Source organism: Microcaecilia unicolor, chromosome 13 (genome assembly GCF_901765095.1).
Source record: "Microcaecilia unicolor chromosome 13, aMicUni1.1, whole genome shotgun sequence".
Taxonomy (NCBI): domain Eukaryota; kingdom Metazoa; phylum Chordata; class Amphibia; order Gymnophiona; family Siphonopidae; genus Microcaecilia; species Microcaecilia unicolor.
The window spans coordinates 32,187,675-32,206,648 of NC_044043.1; the positions used below are offsets into that span (position 1 = coordinate 32,187,675).

Genomic DNA, 18,974 nt, shown 5'->3' on the forward strand with positions numbered 1-18,974 from the left:
TCCCCTTACATCCCCAGTGGTCACCGACCCTCTCCCACCCTAAAAAAACTTTTAAAATATTTTTTGCTGCCTCTATGCCAGTCTCAAATGTCATACCCAGCTCCATCACAGCAGTATGCAGGTCCCTGGAACAGTTTTAGTGGGTGTAGTGCACTTCAGGCAGGCGGACCCAGACCCATCCCCCCCCTAAATGTTACACTTGTGGTGGTAAATGTGAGCCCTTCAAAACCTACCAGAAACCCACTGTACCCACATGTAGGTGCCTCCCTTCACCCCTTAGAGCTATGATAGTGGTGTACAGTTGTGGGGAGTGAGTTTTGGGAGGGGGGTTGGGGGGCTCAGCACACAAGGTAAGGGTGCTATGTACCTGGGAGCAATTTCTGAAGTCCACCGCAGTGCCCCCTAGGGTGCTCGGTTGGTGTCCTGGCATGTCAGGGGGACCAGTGCACTACGAATGCTGGCTCCATGACCAAATTGCTTGGATTTGGTCGTTTCTGAGATGGGCGTCCTTGGTTTCCATTATTGCCAAAAATTGGGGATGACCATCTCTAAGGACGACCATCTCTAAGGTCGACTTAAATTTCGCAATTTGGGCATCCCCGACCGTATTATCAAAACGAAAGATGGACGCCCATCTTGTTTTGATAATATGGGTTTCCCCGCCCCTTTGCCGGGACGTCCTGCGAGGATGTCCTCAGGAAAACTTGGGCACCCCTTTCGATTATGCCCCTCCACGGGTCATTATATTATAACTTCCAAATAGATACACAGGTTACCTGTTATAAAATTATCCTCGGTTCTTGTCTAAGGTTGGCTGGAACATCCTTGGGAATTACAAGGCTCAAGTATAACAGAGGAGAGGTTTTACCTAAGCAGACTGCTCCTAGTCCTTTTCAAGTGGGGTGAAAATGGCTTCTGTCTTGCTCTCCCAAAGATCCCTAACACAATGATTTGCAAGGAGTTAAACCAGTGTCTTAACACTACCACAAGGAGACTGAGGAGACTCTTTAATACAAATAACCAAATGATGAACACTTACAATTGAAATGTTGTTAAACTGGAGCACCGCCTATAAAGAAAAAGTCTGTTCTTCAATCCAGCATCCTCGGGCAGTTACTGAAGCTTGCTGGTGAAGTGTTGTATGACACTGGTGAAAAGATAATGCACCATTAGGGGGTTTTGAAGAGGGCAAAAAGCAGATGAAAAGGCACATGTTGAGATCTGCTTCTTTCTCTTTCCCCTTGCACATGAGAGGGCAGCTGTTTATAGAGCAGGCATGAAGCCAAGCCTGAGCCAATAGGAAGGGCCCATGAGTCACTGGGAGCAGGAATCATGTGACCTGGGGGAACCAATACGGGTTACAACTTACAGGAAGTATGCCAAACTGGCAGTTCACAATATAACTGGATAAGATTAGAATAAAAACAACCTAACATGTAAAATGGGGGCAGAACAGCTCCTACCCAGCAATGGTAGTAACAGCTCCACAAAGTCAGTTTACTAAAAGGAGTGAGAGTCCAGTTCACAGTGAATTAATATTATACCTGTCCTCTGAGATGGTAGTAGCAATAACATACATAGCTCTAGCTGTATTGTTTCTAGCTGAAGCTATCACAACATTTCTCTCCATGCCCCATGGAACTGATTAGGATGGTACAGTAGTGAAGCTGACATCCCTGATTTCATGACCCAATGTGAAGCTAACTCTGTGAATTCTATCCAATTCTAACACAGCATAAGTAATGCTCAGTTCTCTCAGTGATTACCAGAAGTTGGGCTCAAGCAACAAAAGTCACATTCTGGGTTGCATTTCTGTCCTCCTAGGAGGGGCCTTGGGAGCAAAATAGAAAGCTGTATGCTCAGTGTCAGGGCAAGACCCTACCAGGGCCTTGAACTGAGATCAGCTCTACACTTTAGGATGGATTACTAACCACCAGGTCAACAGGCATGATGTTGGCAAACCAGTCCATACAGAAAAAGAGCATTTGAAGGAGGCCTCAAGGCCACACAACCCTCAGGTATCAGGCATTAACTGCAGCGATCTACAGGCTAACCTGCCCTCCTGCTGTTGAAATTTCTACACATAGAAGCCAATGTTCTCTCTAAACAGTGTAGTAATCCTCCAACCATTTGCCACTACTGGGACCACTAGGGACAAGCAGGTTCCCTAAAGTTCTGCAGAACTTGCCTGTCTCTTGCTATTGAAAGTGTGATACTGAAATAGCACTTCCCTCTGGCAGGACTGAAGATGAAGGACTCCCAATCAGATTAGAGGGAACATTGACCAGATTTCTTGACTTCAAACCTTCTAATTTTTACTAATTTTTGATAACACTTGTGACCTGCTTCCTGACACTGGCTCATGGCCCATAGGTCCATCTTGCTTCTAGCTCCTAGTCCAGTCTTGCAACCTAATTGTTGACTCTAACTCAAGAATGGGCTGCTTCTCTCTAACCAAGTATATACTCTCTAACTCCAACTACAAACTCCAGATCTTGACCTTGGTCTACCAATGCAATGCATGATCACGTTCTCCCAAAACTCTACAGGCTTTTTTGAATTTACATCGCTTGTATCATTCTTCTCTTAGAACTAAGAGGCATCATTATTATTCTGATCTCATCAATAAATCCTCAAACCACTCAAGAGTGCTCTTCTCTATGCTGGAATTTTTTTTTTAAGTAACACAAATATGTCATCTAAGAAAATTCTCAGAGGGGTCATTACTAACATGCGTTACGGGAATAATACATGAATTTTGCCAAATAGTGTGCATCAAATGGCAGAGCCATGTACTATTTGCCCTTAATGAATGTTATTTTACAGAAATGTGAGCAATCTGAGCAAACAATAATGAGATGCAGAGCATCTCATTATTAGTAAATTGAATAAGAGTATTTTTGACCACAAACTGTAGTATTCAAGGATAGAAAATATGGTTAATATGTGACCTGATACTCTTAAGAAGCCTCTTAAAGAATCTGTTGTTGAAACCAATAACTCCCTTGCATATCCAACTTTGTTGTCAAAGGGGTGGATGTGACCAACTTCAGACACATCCACCCCATTGACAACAAAAGCCAACCACCCCTACATCCCCCAACATCCAAAGCTCTCACCCCTTGATCTTCCCAGCATCCAAAGACCAACCTCCATCTCTCCCTCCCACCACCTACCAGGTGTCTTCTGGTGTCTTGTGGTTGAGCAGTAACAATTGCTGCCCTATTTACAGCTTGCTTCAAAATGGTTCTGGGTGGTACCGCACAAAGGCCTACACTTAGGCAACTAGGCAGTTATCTGATGTGGTTAAGTGCTGAATATAAGTACTGATTCCACCCTAGACTGCCCACAACTTAGCCGGTTTCGATTTAGGTGCTAACTGTGGCTATTTAGCTGCACTCTCCAGTTAAGTGCCACTGAATATTCATGGTATCTCTTCTGGCTGTTTAAATAACTTTGAACATCAGCCACAAAATTATTTTTTTTAATGCTTGAGAACTTCCAAGATACAGTAAAAGAGAAAAGGAGATAGGGTCAATTGCTATTAGCACTGATTGTGAATTAGTCAAATTAAGGTAGCTTCTGTCTAGTTTGCTGTCTGTAGGAAAATGGTGCCCCTAGCGGTATACGTGTAAAGACCCCTCCCCCCAAAGGCCATTACTGCCAGGACTAGGTAGCACCTATGGGAGGGGTCTGGATGCTGCTGGGGTGGGGGTGTCTGGATACTGCCGGGGAGAACTGTCTCTACAGGCCTGGGAGCATCGTGTTGCGGCTTTGTGGCCCGATGCTCTTCTTTCGTCTTCTTAGTTTAAAGTATTTTTGAGTTCTTTAGGTAACTATTTTTTGAGTGACGATATAGCTCTGCTGTCTTATGCAAATGATACATTTTTATTTACTGCTCTGCCCAGTTGGAAAGGGACTTTTGATTCCATCAAGTATTACATTTCTTTGATAGACAATTGGGCCATGAGCTATTGTCTAAAACTGAATAAACAGAAAACAAAAATCTTATGGTTTGGCAATAAAGATAGATTGTTTAATACAACTGATACATTATGTTCAGGGGAGACATTATGGGTTGAAGATCACTCCAGAGTGCTGGGTGTAATATTAGACTCAACTATGCCTTTTGAAAAGTAGATCAATGCCCTTAGTAGAAGATTTGTTTAAGCTTCATCAGCTTTATGCAATAATATTTGTTTATTTAAAACATATTAGACCGCTATAGCTGCCAAAGGCAGAATATGGCAGAAGTTTTCGGATCTATTGCTCAGGCTGTCTTTCTATAACAATTAGATTATTTCAATTCACAATTCTTATATCTCAGTAAAACAGCAAAAACTGCTGCAATTGATGCAGAATACTGCTATTAGATTGATTAGTAAGGCTGGGCAATTTGGTAGTGTTTCTCATATTTATTGAGAATTTCATTGGCTAACAATAAGTAATCAAATTGATTTTTAAATTCTTTGATTTTTAAGTCTTTATTTGTCTAGAATTCTGAGGATCTAACTGAATTGTTGGTTTTTCCATCGGGAGAAAGAACCTTGGGTTTTTCAAAGGATGTTGAACTTGGGTTTTTCCTCCTTAAAAATGATTTGGTTTAAATCTATTTTGGTGACCTGTTTTTCTTTTACAGGGGCTACATTATGGAATAGACTTCCTTTGGAAGTAAGGTTAACATCCTTTTATCTTTCTTTTAGGAAAATGCTAAAAACTAGGCCTGTACATTTAATGCATTAATAACACGATTAACGTGTTAAATGCATAACTTGCATTAAAATTTGTAACGCATGCGCCTTCTCCCTGCCCCTTACTGCTGCAGTGAAAACAGTGCTCTTCTCATCCGGCCTGAAGCGTCTCTCTGTAACAGGAAGTTCTGCCTCAGAACTTCCTGTTACAAAGAGATGCTTCTGGCTGGGTGAGAAGCAGCACTGTTTTCACCGCAGCGGTGAGAAGCAGGAAGAAGGAGTCAAAAAAGAGAGGGGAGCCGCTGGAGTGCCATGCCGGGAGAGGTAAGAAGAGGTGCCGGCTGGAACGGCTCACAGAAAAAAAAAGAAACCAGAGAGAGAAAAAGATGCAGACCACGATAAGGAGGAAGAGGAAGCAGAAAAAACAAAGATAGAGAGAAAGATGCGGACCACGGTGAGGGTGGGGGACACGGAAGAAAGAGAAAGCAGAAACAGAGAGAAAGATGTGGACCACAGCAGGGGGGGGGGGGAGGCACAGAAGAAAGAGGAAGCAGAAAAAAGAAGACAGAGAGAAAGATGTGAACCATGGGGGTGGGGTGGGAGAAAGAGGAAACAGAGAGCGATGCGGAGAAGGGGGTGGATCATGCAATTAATTGCATGATTAAAAATTGTGATGGCGAATAAGCATGCGATTAAAATTTTTAATCGATGTATAGCCCTACTAAAAACACATTTATTTGAACAATAATGTTATACCTTGTTGGAATTTTTATTTTTTAATTTTTTGACGAATTATGCTGTACTTGTTATTCCTCCATTATTATTGGAATAACTTCTAAAGTGTTAACCTAGGAAAAAGCTGGGGTTATTATAAAGTGCTTTTTTGGTCCTAACATGATATGCAGTATATGACCACAAGTCGCATTAGGTTATTTGCATAATAATGAGATGCAAAATATGTATTTGCATATTTTGCATCTCATTAGTCCCTACCTCTTGGTGATTTAAATTTTGCCACTGTATTTGATGGTAAGTCAAGCAGCGTGAGGACCACATAACATGCATTACGGCCTTAATGCCACGTAATGAATTCCCCCCTTAAGTAGCTATCTTTTCTCCATCTGTGTATACCTGGAAATTCAATTCTGGAGCCCATATGTGACCCGGCATTGAATTTCCAAGGATAAAGCTGGCAGCGATCAGCGTAACACTGAATGCCGTCGGCTGAATATCACGTGAAACAGTTAAAATGCCAAAATATTTGGAGAAAAAAATCATAAGCTAGTTGTTTTAAACCTGGCAGCTGCTGTATTTATATTCTGATTATGTTAAAAGATACAATCCTATTCTTATATCCACAGTTTGACATGCAGAGGATAACACTGGAAGAACTCAAGCACATTCTTTATCATGCGTTCCGGGACCATTTAACAATGAAAGATATTGAAAACATCATAATTAATGAAGAGGAAAGTCTGAATGAAAATTCGGGTAACTGTCAAACAGAGTTTGAAGGAGGTAAGTGTCTCTGATGCCCTTAAGAACTTATGAAATCATACCTGGGAAGCTGGGAGACCACTTCATTGGTATAACTGAAAGTTGCACCTGATCTAAAATTTCCTTTTTCCAGTGTAGACATTCTCTGCCAAACCCTTCCTTCCTGATGAGTGAAATCCTATGACCAGTGGCGTAGCTAGGGTAGTTGACACCCGGGCGGTCATTTTTTAACCCCCCCCCCCCCCCCCCCCAAATCCAGTACTAGGCATACCGAGAATACAAAACACTCAGGACCTATAGAGCAATTCTACCATACCATAAGCAGTAATTTGTATGAGTCTCACAAGGAAAGGGAAAGCATCTTAAACACTACAGTGAGCACTAGAACATCAATTCACCTATTGTAAAACGAAACCAGACAGAATAGTACAGATCGTCGATCCTGCACAGTCAATGTCAACCGAAAGCCACGTCTTTTTCACAAACACAGATACACCCTAATCCACTATAGAATAAGTAATCACAAACTTTCTATTTAGATAAAAATTAAACTGAACCTCCGATGCCAGACTCTGCATAAAATGCAACACCACAGAAACAGAAAATGTCCCCTAGTACTGTGCAAAATATAAAGACAGCAGATGTAAATTTGAAAAAAACTAACAAGTACCAATCACCACTTTACAAATTAACAAATAGAAATAAAACAAATATAGAAAGTAAATTAATACCATTTTATTGGACTAATACATTTAGCTTTCAGAGGCCAAAACCTCCATCCTCAGGTCAGTACAGTATAGTGCTGTTACAGTATCCTATCCTGACCTGAGGAAGGGGGTTTTGTTCTCCGAAAGTTAGTCAAAATGTATTAAAATTAGTCCAATAAAAAGATTACCTTATTTACATGTTCTATTATAAACATTTATTAACACAGCTACAATACTATATCCTAAAGCAAAAAAATAAAAAAATATATTTTATTTACAGTTTGTTGTCTCTGGTTTCTGCTTTCCTCATCTTCTTTTCACTGTCTTCCTTCCATCCAGCATCTGTCTTCGCTCTCTCTCTGCCATCCACTGTCTGCCCTCTATCTCTGCCCCTTCTATCCACCATTTGCCCCAGTCTGCCCTCTTTCTCTCTCCCCCTTCCACCCACCATCTGCCCTTTCTCTCTGCCCCTTCAATCCATCTGCCCTCCCTCCCCCTTCCATCCAGGGTCTGCCCCCTCTCTCTCTGCCCCCTCTTTTCAGTCCCCTTATTCCACCTATCCCTAGTTCCAGCCCCAGCCCACATCTCCCACCTGCCCCCCTTTTCAGCCCCACTGTCCCACCAGTCCCCAGCCCTTTTCTCCCATCAGACCCAAGCTTCAGCCCCCAGCCACTTCTCACTGTCCCCTTTTCAGCCCCTAGTTTCAACCCCAGTCCTTTTCTCTTACCAGTCCCGAGCTTCAGCCCCAGCCAGTTCTCCCTGTCCCCTTTAAAGCCCCCAGTCCACACAGTTTCAGCCCCTGCCCCTTTTCAGCCCCCAGTTCCAGTACTAGCCCCCTTATCCCAACTACCCTCCTTTTCAGCCCCCAGTTCCAGCCCCCTTCATCCACCACATGCCTTGCATCCCCCCTTTTCAGCCCTAGACCCATTCTCCCACCTGCCCCAAGCATGGACCCATTTTCCCTCCTGCCCCCTTGTCAGGTTCCAGTTTCAGACCCGTCTCCTCTCTGAGCACCCCCACCCCTCCACTCCCCTCCCCTAAGCCCTTCTCCCCTCTGAGCTCCCCCACACTCCCCAATCCCCTTCTCCCCTCTGAGCTCCCCCTCTCCCATCTGAGCCCCCTCTGGGCTCCCCCACCCCTCCCCAATCCCCTTCTCCCCTCTGGGCTCCCCCTCTCCTATCTGAGCACCCCCACCCCTCCCCAATCCCCTTCTCCTTTCTGGGCTCCCCCACCCCTCCACAATCCCCTTCTTCCCTCTGGGCTCCCCTTCTCCCCTCTGGGCTCCCCCACCCCTCCCCAATCCCCTTCTCCCCTCTGGGCTCCCCCACCCCTCCCCAATCCCCTTCTCCCCTCTGGGCTCCCCCTCTCCCATCTGAGCACCCCCCCTCCCCAATCCCCTTCTCCCCTCTGGCTCCCCCCCCCCTCCCCAATCCCCTTCTCCCCTCTGGGCTCCCCTTCTCCCCTCTGGGCTCCCCCACCCCTCCCCAATCCCCTTCTCCTCTCTCAGCTCCCCCTCTCCCATCTGAGCCCCATCTGAGCACCCCCACCCCTCCCCAATCTCCTTCTCCCCTCTGGGCTCCCCTTCTCCCCTCTGAGCCTCCCCCTGACCCGGTCCCATCTTTTCCCCTCTGTCCAGGCTGACAGGGCCCTCTTCTCCTGCCACCACCCTGCCTGTTTTAAAAAAAATCCATCGCAGCGATGCAGGCAGGCAGCGCTTCGCGTCTGCCCTGTGTGTTCTGTAAAAGCTGAAAATCGCCTTGCTGGCGTCGGGCCATCCCTCGCGATGTCCCGCCCTCTTCTGAGGTAACTTCCTATTTCCTCGAGGGCGGGACATCGCGAGGGAAGGCCCGACGCCAGCGAGGCGATTTTCAGCTTTTACAGCACACACAGGGTAGACGCGAAGCGCTGCCTGCCTGCGTCGCTGCGATGGATTTTTTTTAAAACAGGAAAAGTGGTGGCAGGAGACAACGGAGCACCCCCCACCCGCTGACACCCGGGGCAGACCGCCCCCACCGCCCCGCCCTTGCTACGCCACTGCCTATGACCCAACTGAAGCTGTACAGTGGGTCCCCTCACCACGCTGGTTTATCTGAAATGTGTACAGTAGAAAGCCATTCAATTGGTAATTTTTATAACAGGGAACCTGGGTTAATAGGGCAGGAAGACACCTTGTTTAATCTGTTTTATAGACACATGGGTACTTATCCGACTTCGCCATCAACTTTCTAGACTCCTTATTCTCTAACTCCTTGTACTCCATCCCCTGAGTCTATGATACCCAAAATGGTGCGCACAAATTTGGTACATGCCCAATTTAATGAGTAATAAACCAATAGCTAGCAATAATTGAGTGCTAACAATCAATTATCACAGTTAATTGGCTCAAATTAGGATTGCACACGCATCTTGCTAAGTGCTATTCTATAAAGCTGCATGCGCAAATCTCTTAGAGTGCAGTGGAAAAGGGGGCATGGCCATGGGAGGGGCATCTGTGCAGTATCAAAGAATTTGGGGGGGGGGGGGGGGGGTCCGTGCTTAACTTATGCATGAAAATTACCAGGTTTCATGAATCCCAGCACTCGGTGGTATTCTGTAAACAACATCCAATTCGAAGCGCTCAGCATGCATTTTTATCAGCACCCAAATTTGGGTACCATTTACTGAATCTATTCAAATGTTTTATTACATATTGTGCTGATAATTTAAGTAGCATACTATGCCATACTGTGCATTGTTCTTTGAATATATTTACTGCTGTAATTGTCCATTGCCTATGTTCAACTTATTCGTATACTTGGGTGAATTTGTTTCATAAAGGCAATATGTAAATCCTAATTAATAAATAAATAAAATCTGTCTAAACAAAGTAATTCACAGATCCTTCAGAAATCTTGCCTAGATTGACACTGCATATATTAAGTCTGCTCAAAGCAAGGGTAAATAATGTATATTTTATATACTGCCCCACCCACACTATACTCACTCAACCCCTGAGCACGTCTACTGTACAAGTGTGCATTGGCTTGCACCATGTGTATGGTTAGGTGTGACCTAATTTTATAAGAACCTTTTAATGCTTGAAAATCAACATTTTACTTTCAAAAATGGTTTATACAATTACACTCTTGGGGTCGCTGAATTTAGCACCAAAAAACTGGTTACTAAAGTGGAAATTCTAGAAATGGTGCTCAAAATTGTGCGCCAAAAAAGTGGCAATGAATGGGTATTATAGAATAGCACGTAATGCCAACATCCACGCTCAGCTTTGAGTGTGAGGAGTTATACCAACTGACACAATTGAAAAATGAACTTGCAGAGCTATTGTTAGTAATATGTAATTTATCTTTAAATCAAGCATGGTACCGGAAGATTGGAAAGTGGCCAGTGTAATGTCGATTTTTAAAAAGGGTTCCAGAGTCGTTTATAGCTGAACCCATGTTGGCGGTGCCACTCCTAAACCCGTAAGAGCTATTTCTTGGAGTTTTTGGCTCCCGTGGAGGTTACATTGAATATCATCTGGAAGGCACTCCAGGACCTAACGGTGGTATTAAATAATTTTGCTTCAGATATAATCTTATTAGTGAGCCACATGGATAATCTAATCGAATCTTTTGAGAATGAAAAATTGATACAGAAAATGAAGTTCTACAGGAGTAGGAAACGGTTAAGATTTTGAAAATGATAATAGACCAGAAAAATTTGAACAAAATGAATATTATTATTAAAGATGATTAATATCAAGATTGTTGTTTTCCCAGAGTTCCGAGTATGACTCGTAAAGTTTTTTTTCCTCTGAAATGATTCCTCTTAGTACATTAATTCAAAAGGAGTGAAGCCTGTGAAACTGGGATTACCTTAATCAGTGGGAATTGGATTTGAGACTCAAGTGTTTGTATTGTTAAATAATTTCTGCTTTTAAAAGAGAAAAAAATGAAATCAGGTGTATTATTTCCACTAATATTGGACAATAAGTATGTTTCCAACAAAATTAATGACTATACACCGTTTTTGGGTTTGAAGAAGCCAACCAGACGATCAATGTGGAATAATGATTCAGATAAATAATAACTGGGGATAATCAGGTTAATACCACGTTTTCTTTGTTTACTGTTGTTTAATTGATCTCCTTGTCTTGTTTCACTCTCCCTATTTTGTGGTCTAAAGAAGACTATAGAATTACCTGATTGAAATAATTCTTGTGTGTTATTTTTCTCTGTATTTTTGGCAAGTTATTTTAGTGCTTGTAAATTAAGTTGTTATAAATAAAAAAATAATTTAAAAAAAGGGTTCCAGAGGTGATCCGGGAGGGCAAATGGTAGAGACTATTATAAAGAACAAAATTACAGAGCATATTCATAAGCATGGATTAATGAGACAAAGCCAACATGGATTTAGTCAAGGGAAATCTTGCCTCACCAATGTACCTGCATTTCTTTGAAGGGGTAAACAGACATGTGGATAAAGGTGAGCCGGTTGATATTGTGTATCTGGATTTTCAAAAGGCATTTGACAAAGTACCTCATGAAAGATTCATGAGGAATGAGAAAGTCATGGGATAGGAGGTAGTGTCCTACTGTGGATTAAAAAACTGGTTAAAGATAGAAACAGAGAGTAGGGTCAGTATTCTCAATGCAGAACGGTAGATAGTGGGGTTCCACAGGGGTCAGTGCTGGGACTGCTGCTTTTAAACATATTTATAAATGATCTAGAGATGGGAATAACGAGTGAGGTAATTAAATTTGCTGATGGCAAAAGAAAGAGGGATATAACAAGAATCCAAAAACCTACTTCTTACATTGACGCCCAAGCTGCTCAACCATAGACCCTCCCCAGCAAAAAAAAAATCCCCAAACAAAAACCTGGATTACTGAAAAACTAATGACAGAATCAGCTTTGAGGTAGGATAAGTTTACCTTACAACCTGGTTGACAATGTGACTTGGCAGTGTGGAATATTGAAACGGAACAGTGAGAATTTCCGAAAGATACAAGGTGCTTGGGTTGCCGGGTGGAGGGGTGACCAAGTGTGTGCCATGGGCCTACAGGAGATGGCCATGGGAGAGAGAGCTTATGACTATAAGAAGTGACTTTGTATGTTGATTTATCTCTGGCCTGTGGAGAGAACAGGTTATGCACTTCTCTGCCTGTAAATAATGCCTGTGTGGCTGTATTTATCCAGGGCCCAGGCCTAACCACTAGTCACATTACCACAGTCCCAAACAGCCTGCTCTTCCCATGTTTAACTAACTTTATAAATGCACAGCATCAAATAGCTAAAGCTGCGGAATCTAGAAATGTGTAAAACAAATAAAACAAATAATCCTGAAGTTGACCAGTTGGGTATTACCATAATGAGACAACATTGTAGGAAATCAGCATATGTTAAGTTTATTAGTGTGACTTACAAATTACTGAGAATGCTGCCAAAAGTGAACACAAACATTTTAAAAAATCTTCTTGAATAAATAATAGGTAAGAATTCCAGAATGACTCACTTTAAACGGAATACATAGAAACACAGAAAATGATAGCAGATAAAGACCATATGCCTATCTACTACTAATAATCATTTCTACTAGACATATGCAGTGCTGTACACATTATATGCCAGATTCTATATAATGTGCTTAGAGATCTGCATCGAAATCCAGGCGTATTCTATACATCGCACGTAATTTAATTGGCTTAACAAGCTAATCAGAATTGATAACAGCACTTAACAAGCAATAATAAGCACTATTTGGCAATAATTAGAATTTACATGCACAACTCGCTAAGCATTATCTGTAATAAACTGCGCCTAAATTCTAATATGTGCAGTTCAAAAGGGGTGTGGCTATGGGCATTCCCAAATTTATGTGTGTAGTTATAGAATATGGCCCAGTGCACATAAATCTACATACAGGGATTTACGCCATGTAAGTTTAGGCATAGTTGGCTTAGGTTAGGCTTAGTTGGGATATCAACTAAGTGCATTCTAAATCTAGGCACCACTTATAGAATATGCTTAGGCTGAAATGTTTATTGCATGGATTTTTAAGGTGCCTTATATAGAATCTGGCCCTATATGCAGGTATTCTCTCTATCCCTAGAGGGATCATAATCTAAGTTTTTGTACAGTGGTAATGGATGGTTAAGTGACTTGCCCAAAGTCATAAAGAGCTGTAGTGGGAATTGAACCCATGTTACCAGGAACAAAGCCTGCGGCACTAACCATTGGGCTGCTCCTCCTCCACTCCACACCACACCACTCTTATCCAGTCTTCTTATCCATGCCATCGGCTATCTCTTTCCCTCCCTCATAAATTCTATGCCCGTGTCCTATGCTTTCTTGAATTCTGATACACTTTTCACCTCTACTACATCCACCGGGAGGCTGTTCCCCACATCTACTACCCTTTCCATTTTAAAAAAAATTTTGAGTCTGTCCCCTTTCACCTTCATCCTATGCTCCTTATTTCAGACTTCTTTTCAGTTGTGCATTTATACCAGGGAGGCTTTTAAATATTTCTATCATATCTCCCCTCCTCTCCCACCTTTATTCCAAAGTGGTTTTTGGTTTATTTGAACTTTCTATACAGCCTTTACTAATTTAAATAGGAGCAATCACTCAAACAAATTCTCACTCAAACCCATAAATAAAATAGGACAATCAAGCTCAATAACATAGGGGGTCTTTTACAAAGATGCACTAGCGTTTTTAGCGCATGTTAAATGCTAGAGACGCCCATAGGAATATATGGGCATCTCTAGCATTTAGTGCACACTTAGTTTTAGAGTGCACTAAAAATGCTAGCGTGCCTTTGTAAAAGGACCCCCATAGTGACCTAAAGACACTTAGAGGGGTATAATGGAATGGTGCCGGCGCCACAAAAAGCAGTCCCGAACCGTATTATCGAAAAAGATGGCCGGCCATCTTTGGTTTCGATAATACGGTTGGGGCTGGCCAAATGTCAAAGATGGCCGGGTTTGAGATGGCCGGCATCGGTTTTCGCCCAAAAATATAAACTAATGCCAGCGATCTCAAACCCGGCCAAATCCAAGGCATTTGGTCGTGGGAGGAGCCAGCATTTGCAGTGCACTTGTCCACCTGACATGCCAGGACACCAACCCTAGGGGGCACTTCTAAAAATTAAAAAAATAAATAAAAATAGCTCCCAGGTGCATAGCTCCCTTACCTTGGGTGCTGAGCCCCCCCCAAATCTCCCCACAACTGTACACCATTACCATAGCCCCTATGGGTGAAGGGGGGCACCTAGATGTGGATACAGTGGGTTTGGGGGGGGGGTTTGGAGGGCTCCCATTTACCACCACAAGTGTAACAGGTAGGGGGGGATGGGCCTGGGTCCACCTGCCTGAAGTGCACTGTATCCACTAAAAACTGCTCCAGGGACCTGCATACTGCTGTCAGGGAGCTGGGTATGCCATTTCAGGCTGGCATAGAAGCTAGCAAAAAAGTTTTTTTTTTTGTTTTTTTTTGGGTGGGAGGGGGTTGGTGACCACTGGGGGAGTAAGGGGAGGTGATCCCCGATTCCCTCCGGTGGTCATCTGGTCAATTGGGGCATTCTTTTGAGACTTAGTCCTAAAAAAAAATGGACCAAGTGAAGCCGGCGAAATGCTCCTCAGAGCCGGACTTCTTTTTTCCATTGTCAGCTGAAGCCGGCCATATCTTAACAACGCCCCCGTCCCGCCTCTGTCCCCCCTCCCATACCCTTCCGAAACGCCCCCTTTAACTTTGGCCGGCTCTGCGACGGAAAGCAGTTGGAGCCGGCCAAAATCAGCTTTCCATTATACCGATTTGGCCAGCTTCAGGAGATGGCCGGCCATCTCCCGATTTGTGTTGGTAGATGGCCGGCGATCTCTTTCGAAAATAAGCTGGTTAATCAGTCGCTCAGAGTATTTTAAAAAACAGCTGAGCCACTGGAATGGACCTAAGTTTTTTCAATATCCTTGGATGTACCCTATCCAGCCTCATCACTTTGGGGTCCTTTTATTAAGGTGCACTGAAAAATGCCCTGCGGTAGTGTAGGCACGGGTTTTGGGCGTGTGGGTCTTTTTAATATTTTTGCTGAAAATGGACATGCGGCAAAATGAAAATTGCTGTGCGCCCATTTTATGTCTGATATCTTACTGCCAGCCATTGACCTAGCGGTAAAGTCTCACGCGGTAACCGGGCGGCAATGACCTATGCACGCCAAATGCCACTTTGTGCGTGTCCGATATGTGCAGCAAAAATGAAATTACTGAAACAGCCACATGTTAGCTGTGCGGTAACTCCATTTTGGCGTACATTGGGCACACGTAGACACTTACGCGGCTTAGTAAAAGGTCCCCTTAGTCTATCTTTTGTTTAACTAGCTCCTCAAGTGCATGGCCTTCTGTAAATCATCCAAGGTCTACCACACTTCCATTCCTGTTTATCTTTGTCTTCTGTGGTCCTACTCCTAGCCCTTCATTTGTGAGCATAAAACAGAAATATTTGTTAAGCAATTCCGCTTTATCCTTATCAGCTTCTACGTATTTCATAGTACTTTTGTACTTCCTCCTATCAGTAACAAATCTAAAAAAATGTCTTGCCCCTTGCTTTCCTGACTAGCTGCTCTTAGCTTTTCCAGATGTTGTTGCCTGTCATCCTCTTTCTGCAATCTCTTGTAGTTTCTGAAGATTAGATTCTTTTTCCTTACCTTACCTTTTTGGCTGCTTCTTTTGAGAACCAAAAATGGCCTTTTCCTCTTACTTTTATTTACTTTTGTACTGAAAAAGGTTTGTTGCCCTTTAAAATAGCTCCTTTCAGTTAAGCCCACTGCTTTTTCTACTGACGCCAGATGTTCCTCCAGCTAACAACTCCCCAAGGTATTCACCCCATTTTGACAGGTTTTTTGAAGTCTAGAAATGTCACTTTTGAATACACTGAGGCACAAGGTGCCATTATGATAGACTAATCCTACTCAGGCATATATCCATTAAATTTAATGATTCTCAACTCTGGCATCTGCAAGACTGGTTTGATGGGCAATCAAAGTATGCAAATTAACCAGCTATTAGCCCAAATATATGCATGTGGATCTCAAGAATAGTGCTTATGTCACAGCTGGAGATGAAAAACCACTAGTTTGTGTGTATGTAGTTTGTCTGGAAAATATTATTTTTGAAATTCATATTGTGAAGTAGTTATTAACAGTATTGTGCAGATTATTAGAAGTTCTTTTTTTGATGATTCATCTATTAAGCAAATTCCTTCTGTAAAGTCAGTTATTTCTGCTTAGCATTTAGAAGAGGAAATGGATGCCCACTGTGACAATTAATTTTCACTAAACACATTTTTTTTGGAGTACAGTGCGTGCTGTTGCATATCATTAGTATGCCAGTGTGAACATTTTAAAGACCGACCTGATCCAACTTGGGTGATTTGTGATCCAAAGCCATGGTTTTTGGCATGAGATTAAATCACTGAACTACATTTTAATAAATAAACCTTGCAGATTGGATATAAAAAAAGCCTACTTAGAATATGAGTATTGATCAATCTGTACATCTTCTTAAAGGCAGTTAATAAAGAAACTAACCAATCAACCAACCTACCTCTAAGACCAGATCATTCATTTAGCTCATGGTGAAATCTAAGAATTATGTTTCTGTGCATGATAAATTGCTGTAGCCATCTCGTATTTATGGGATCTTATCATAACATTCATTTACAAAATAATATTTGATTTGGCACATGAATACATGTTGAATTTAATTGATTTACCAGCTCGAAATGCATCCATAAAATCTAGAAAATACCTTATACTTCACTATCCTAACTATAAAAACATCAATTTCAAGTCTATATTATGCAAAGATTTCTCTCACATAGGCACTAAATGATGGAATGATTTACCAGTTGAAATTAAATGAATCTCTACCTATTTAGTATTCTGAAAATTTCTGGAAACTTTTCTCTTTGAAAAATTCCAGAAATAAGTATATTCCATCGAATTCTAGTATTTCTGTAAAAGCCAATGAACTCTAGCCTAGTTGCTCTAATGGATCAATCTTTACATCAATATTTGTATCTGCTTTTACTTAACTGTTGTAAGCCACATACAGCTGAATAATTGGTATTTGGATTATGTGGGATATAAGGACCAAAATAAGTAACTTAGGGCCCTGTTTACTAAGGCGTGCTAGTGTTTTTAGTTAAAATTTAGTGCACGCTAACACTTAGTAAACAGGGCCCTTACTGATCCAATTCTTCAGTTGCATACATAGAAATATTACAGTAATTGCTGGATTTAAGTGTTCTTTTTTCTAATCAATACTATGTCTAGTGAACATATTTTACCTTGGCTCAGCATTGTATTGATTTATGCTAATATGGATCATTTAAACAACTTCAAATAGCTTAAACTGTCATAGTGAGATTTTATTTTTATCTGGCATTGGGTCAGTCAGTGATACCTCTAGAATACAAGGATTCTTGACAAAACAGTTCAAATTAATTTGCTGAAATCCTGTCTGATGGGCCGATGATCAGAAGCAAATGCTCCTTCCTCCCACTTCTCCCCTCCCGAAATGTGATGTTCAAATGTTACATGTCTTTTCTTCTAATAATAAAGATATTTTCAAAAAAAAAAAAAAAAAAAAAGAAGCAAATGCAGGCACTAGAGGCTGTTAGTGCTGTACTAGCGCCTGTGTTTGCTACCGCCCCATGATCAGAGCTCCCGAGCACGTGAAACAATGTGCTTACAGTCTCTGAACACAATTAGTATGCAAATGCATGCAAAACAGGGATCTTAGCGAAGTAGCACGGCAATGCATACTAAACCTATTCATCCCCAATGATCAGGGACCAGAGTGCCAAAGATTGGCTCGCTGGCCGTGGCAAACCCTACGCTGGCTTGGAGCTGGCGTTAGGGTTTGCAGACCATTGGGGAGGAACAGTGAGCCCTATCCAGCATGCATTTGCATACTAGCAGGCACCCATTCCCCCCAATGCAGCAGCCCCTCCCTGCAGGAACTCGGACCTGACCCCCCCCCCCCCCAAGCCCCCGGCGGACTTCCGGATCCCCCGATCTGCCCCAACACAAGTTTTTTTTGGGGGGGGGGGGGCTGGAGATCCGGTGGGTCTCCAGCCCCCCCAAAACCTCCCCCCAGCATCCCCTCTGATGTCCCTGGTGGCCCAGCGGGTCAATTCCCCACCCCCCACCTGGTGGTCTAGCGGCCCTTTCCCACCCCCCAACCTTCAGTTGGAGGAGAGAGGTGGCCTCGTCCATCGGTGCCACCTCAAAAATGGCGGTGCCCAGCCCTGCCCAGTGCATCCTGGGATGCGCTGGGTGGGGCTTCACACCATATAAGGGAGTTTCTCAGGCACAATCCTCCTGCACTTCTACCCCATGATCAGAGAGAATAGCGTGCTTAAATTTGCAAGCTATTATCTCTGATCATAGGGGCAGTAAAGCCCCATGCTGTTCCAGTGCTATTTTTAGAGCGCTGTTCCAAACAGCGTGGGGCTTTTGATCATCTGCCCATGAGCAAGGGCTATTTTAAAACTTCCTATTGCATGGCACTTTGCACCACTCCAACAGTATCTCTTATGTTAACTGGCTACCTCTGAACTGGAAAGAAAAATATAGGCTCTGAGGACAATTCTGAACCTTGGCGACAACAGTTAGGCATGCTGATTGAATTCCGTTACCGTTTTCATCTCCACCACCTCCCGCGGGAGGGCATTCCAAGTATCCACCACTCTCCATGAAAAAATACTTCCTGACATTTTTCTTGAAGGGGGGGCAGACTCATGTTTATAAAGGAATCCTGTTCAGAAGGAATGGATCCTCAGAAGCTTACCCGAGATTGGGTGGCAGAGCCAGTGGTGGGAAGCGAGGCTGGTGGTTGGGAGGCGGGGCTAGTGCTGGGCAGACTTCTACGGTCTGTGCCCTGAAAATGGCAGATACAAATCAAGGTAAGTTAAACTCAAAAAGTAGCACATATGAGTTTATCTTGTTGGGCAGACTGGATGGAGCATGCAGATCTTTTTCTGCTACTACTACTACTACTTAACATTTCTAAAGCGCTACTAGGGTTACACAGCGCTG

General features: G+C 42.9%; 1 protein-coding gene across 1 annotated transcript in view; it reads left to right on the plus strand.

Annotated features, from left to right (window-relative positions):
- Window positions 1-18,974, plus strand: part of CALN1 (calneuron 1) — a 195,536-nt gene that overhangs the window by 159,978 nt on the left and 16,584 nt on the right. The window contains exon 4 of the mRNA XM_030185817.1: window positions 6,053-6,209. Within this exon, the coding sequence (XP_030041677.1) occupies window positions 6,053-6,209 (157 nt within the window). The remainder of the gene's footprint in view (window positions 1-6,052; window positions 6,210-18,974) is intronic.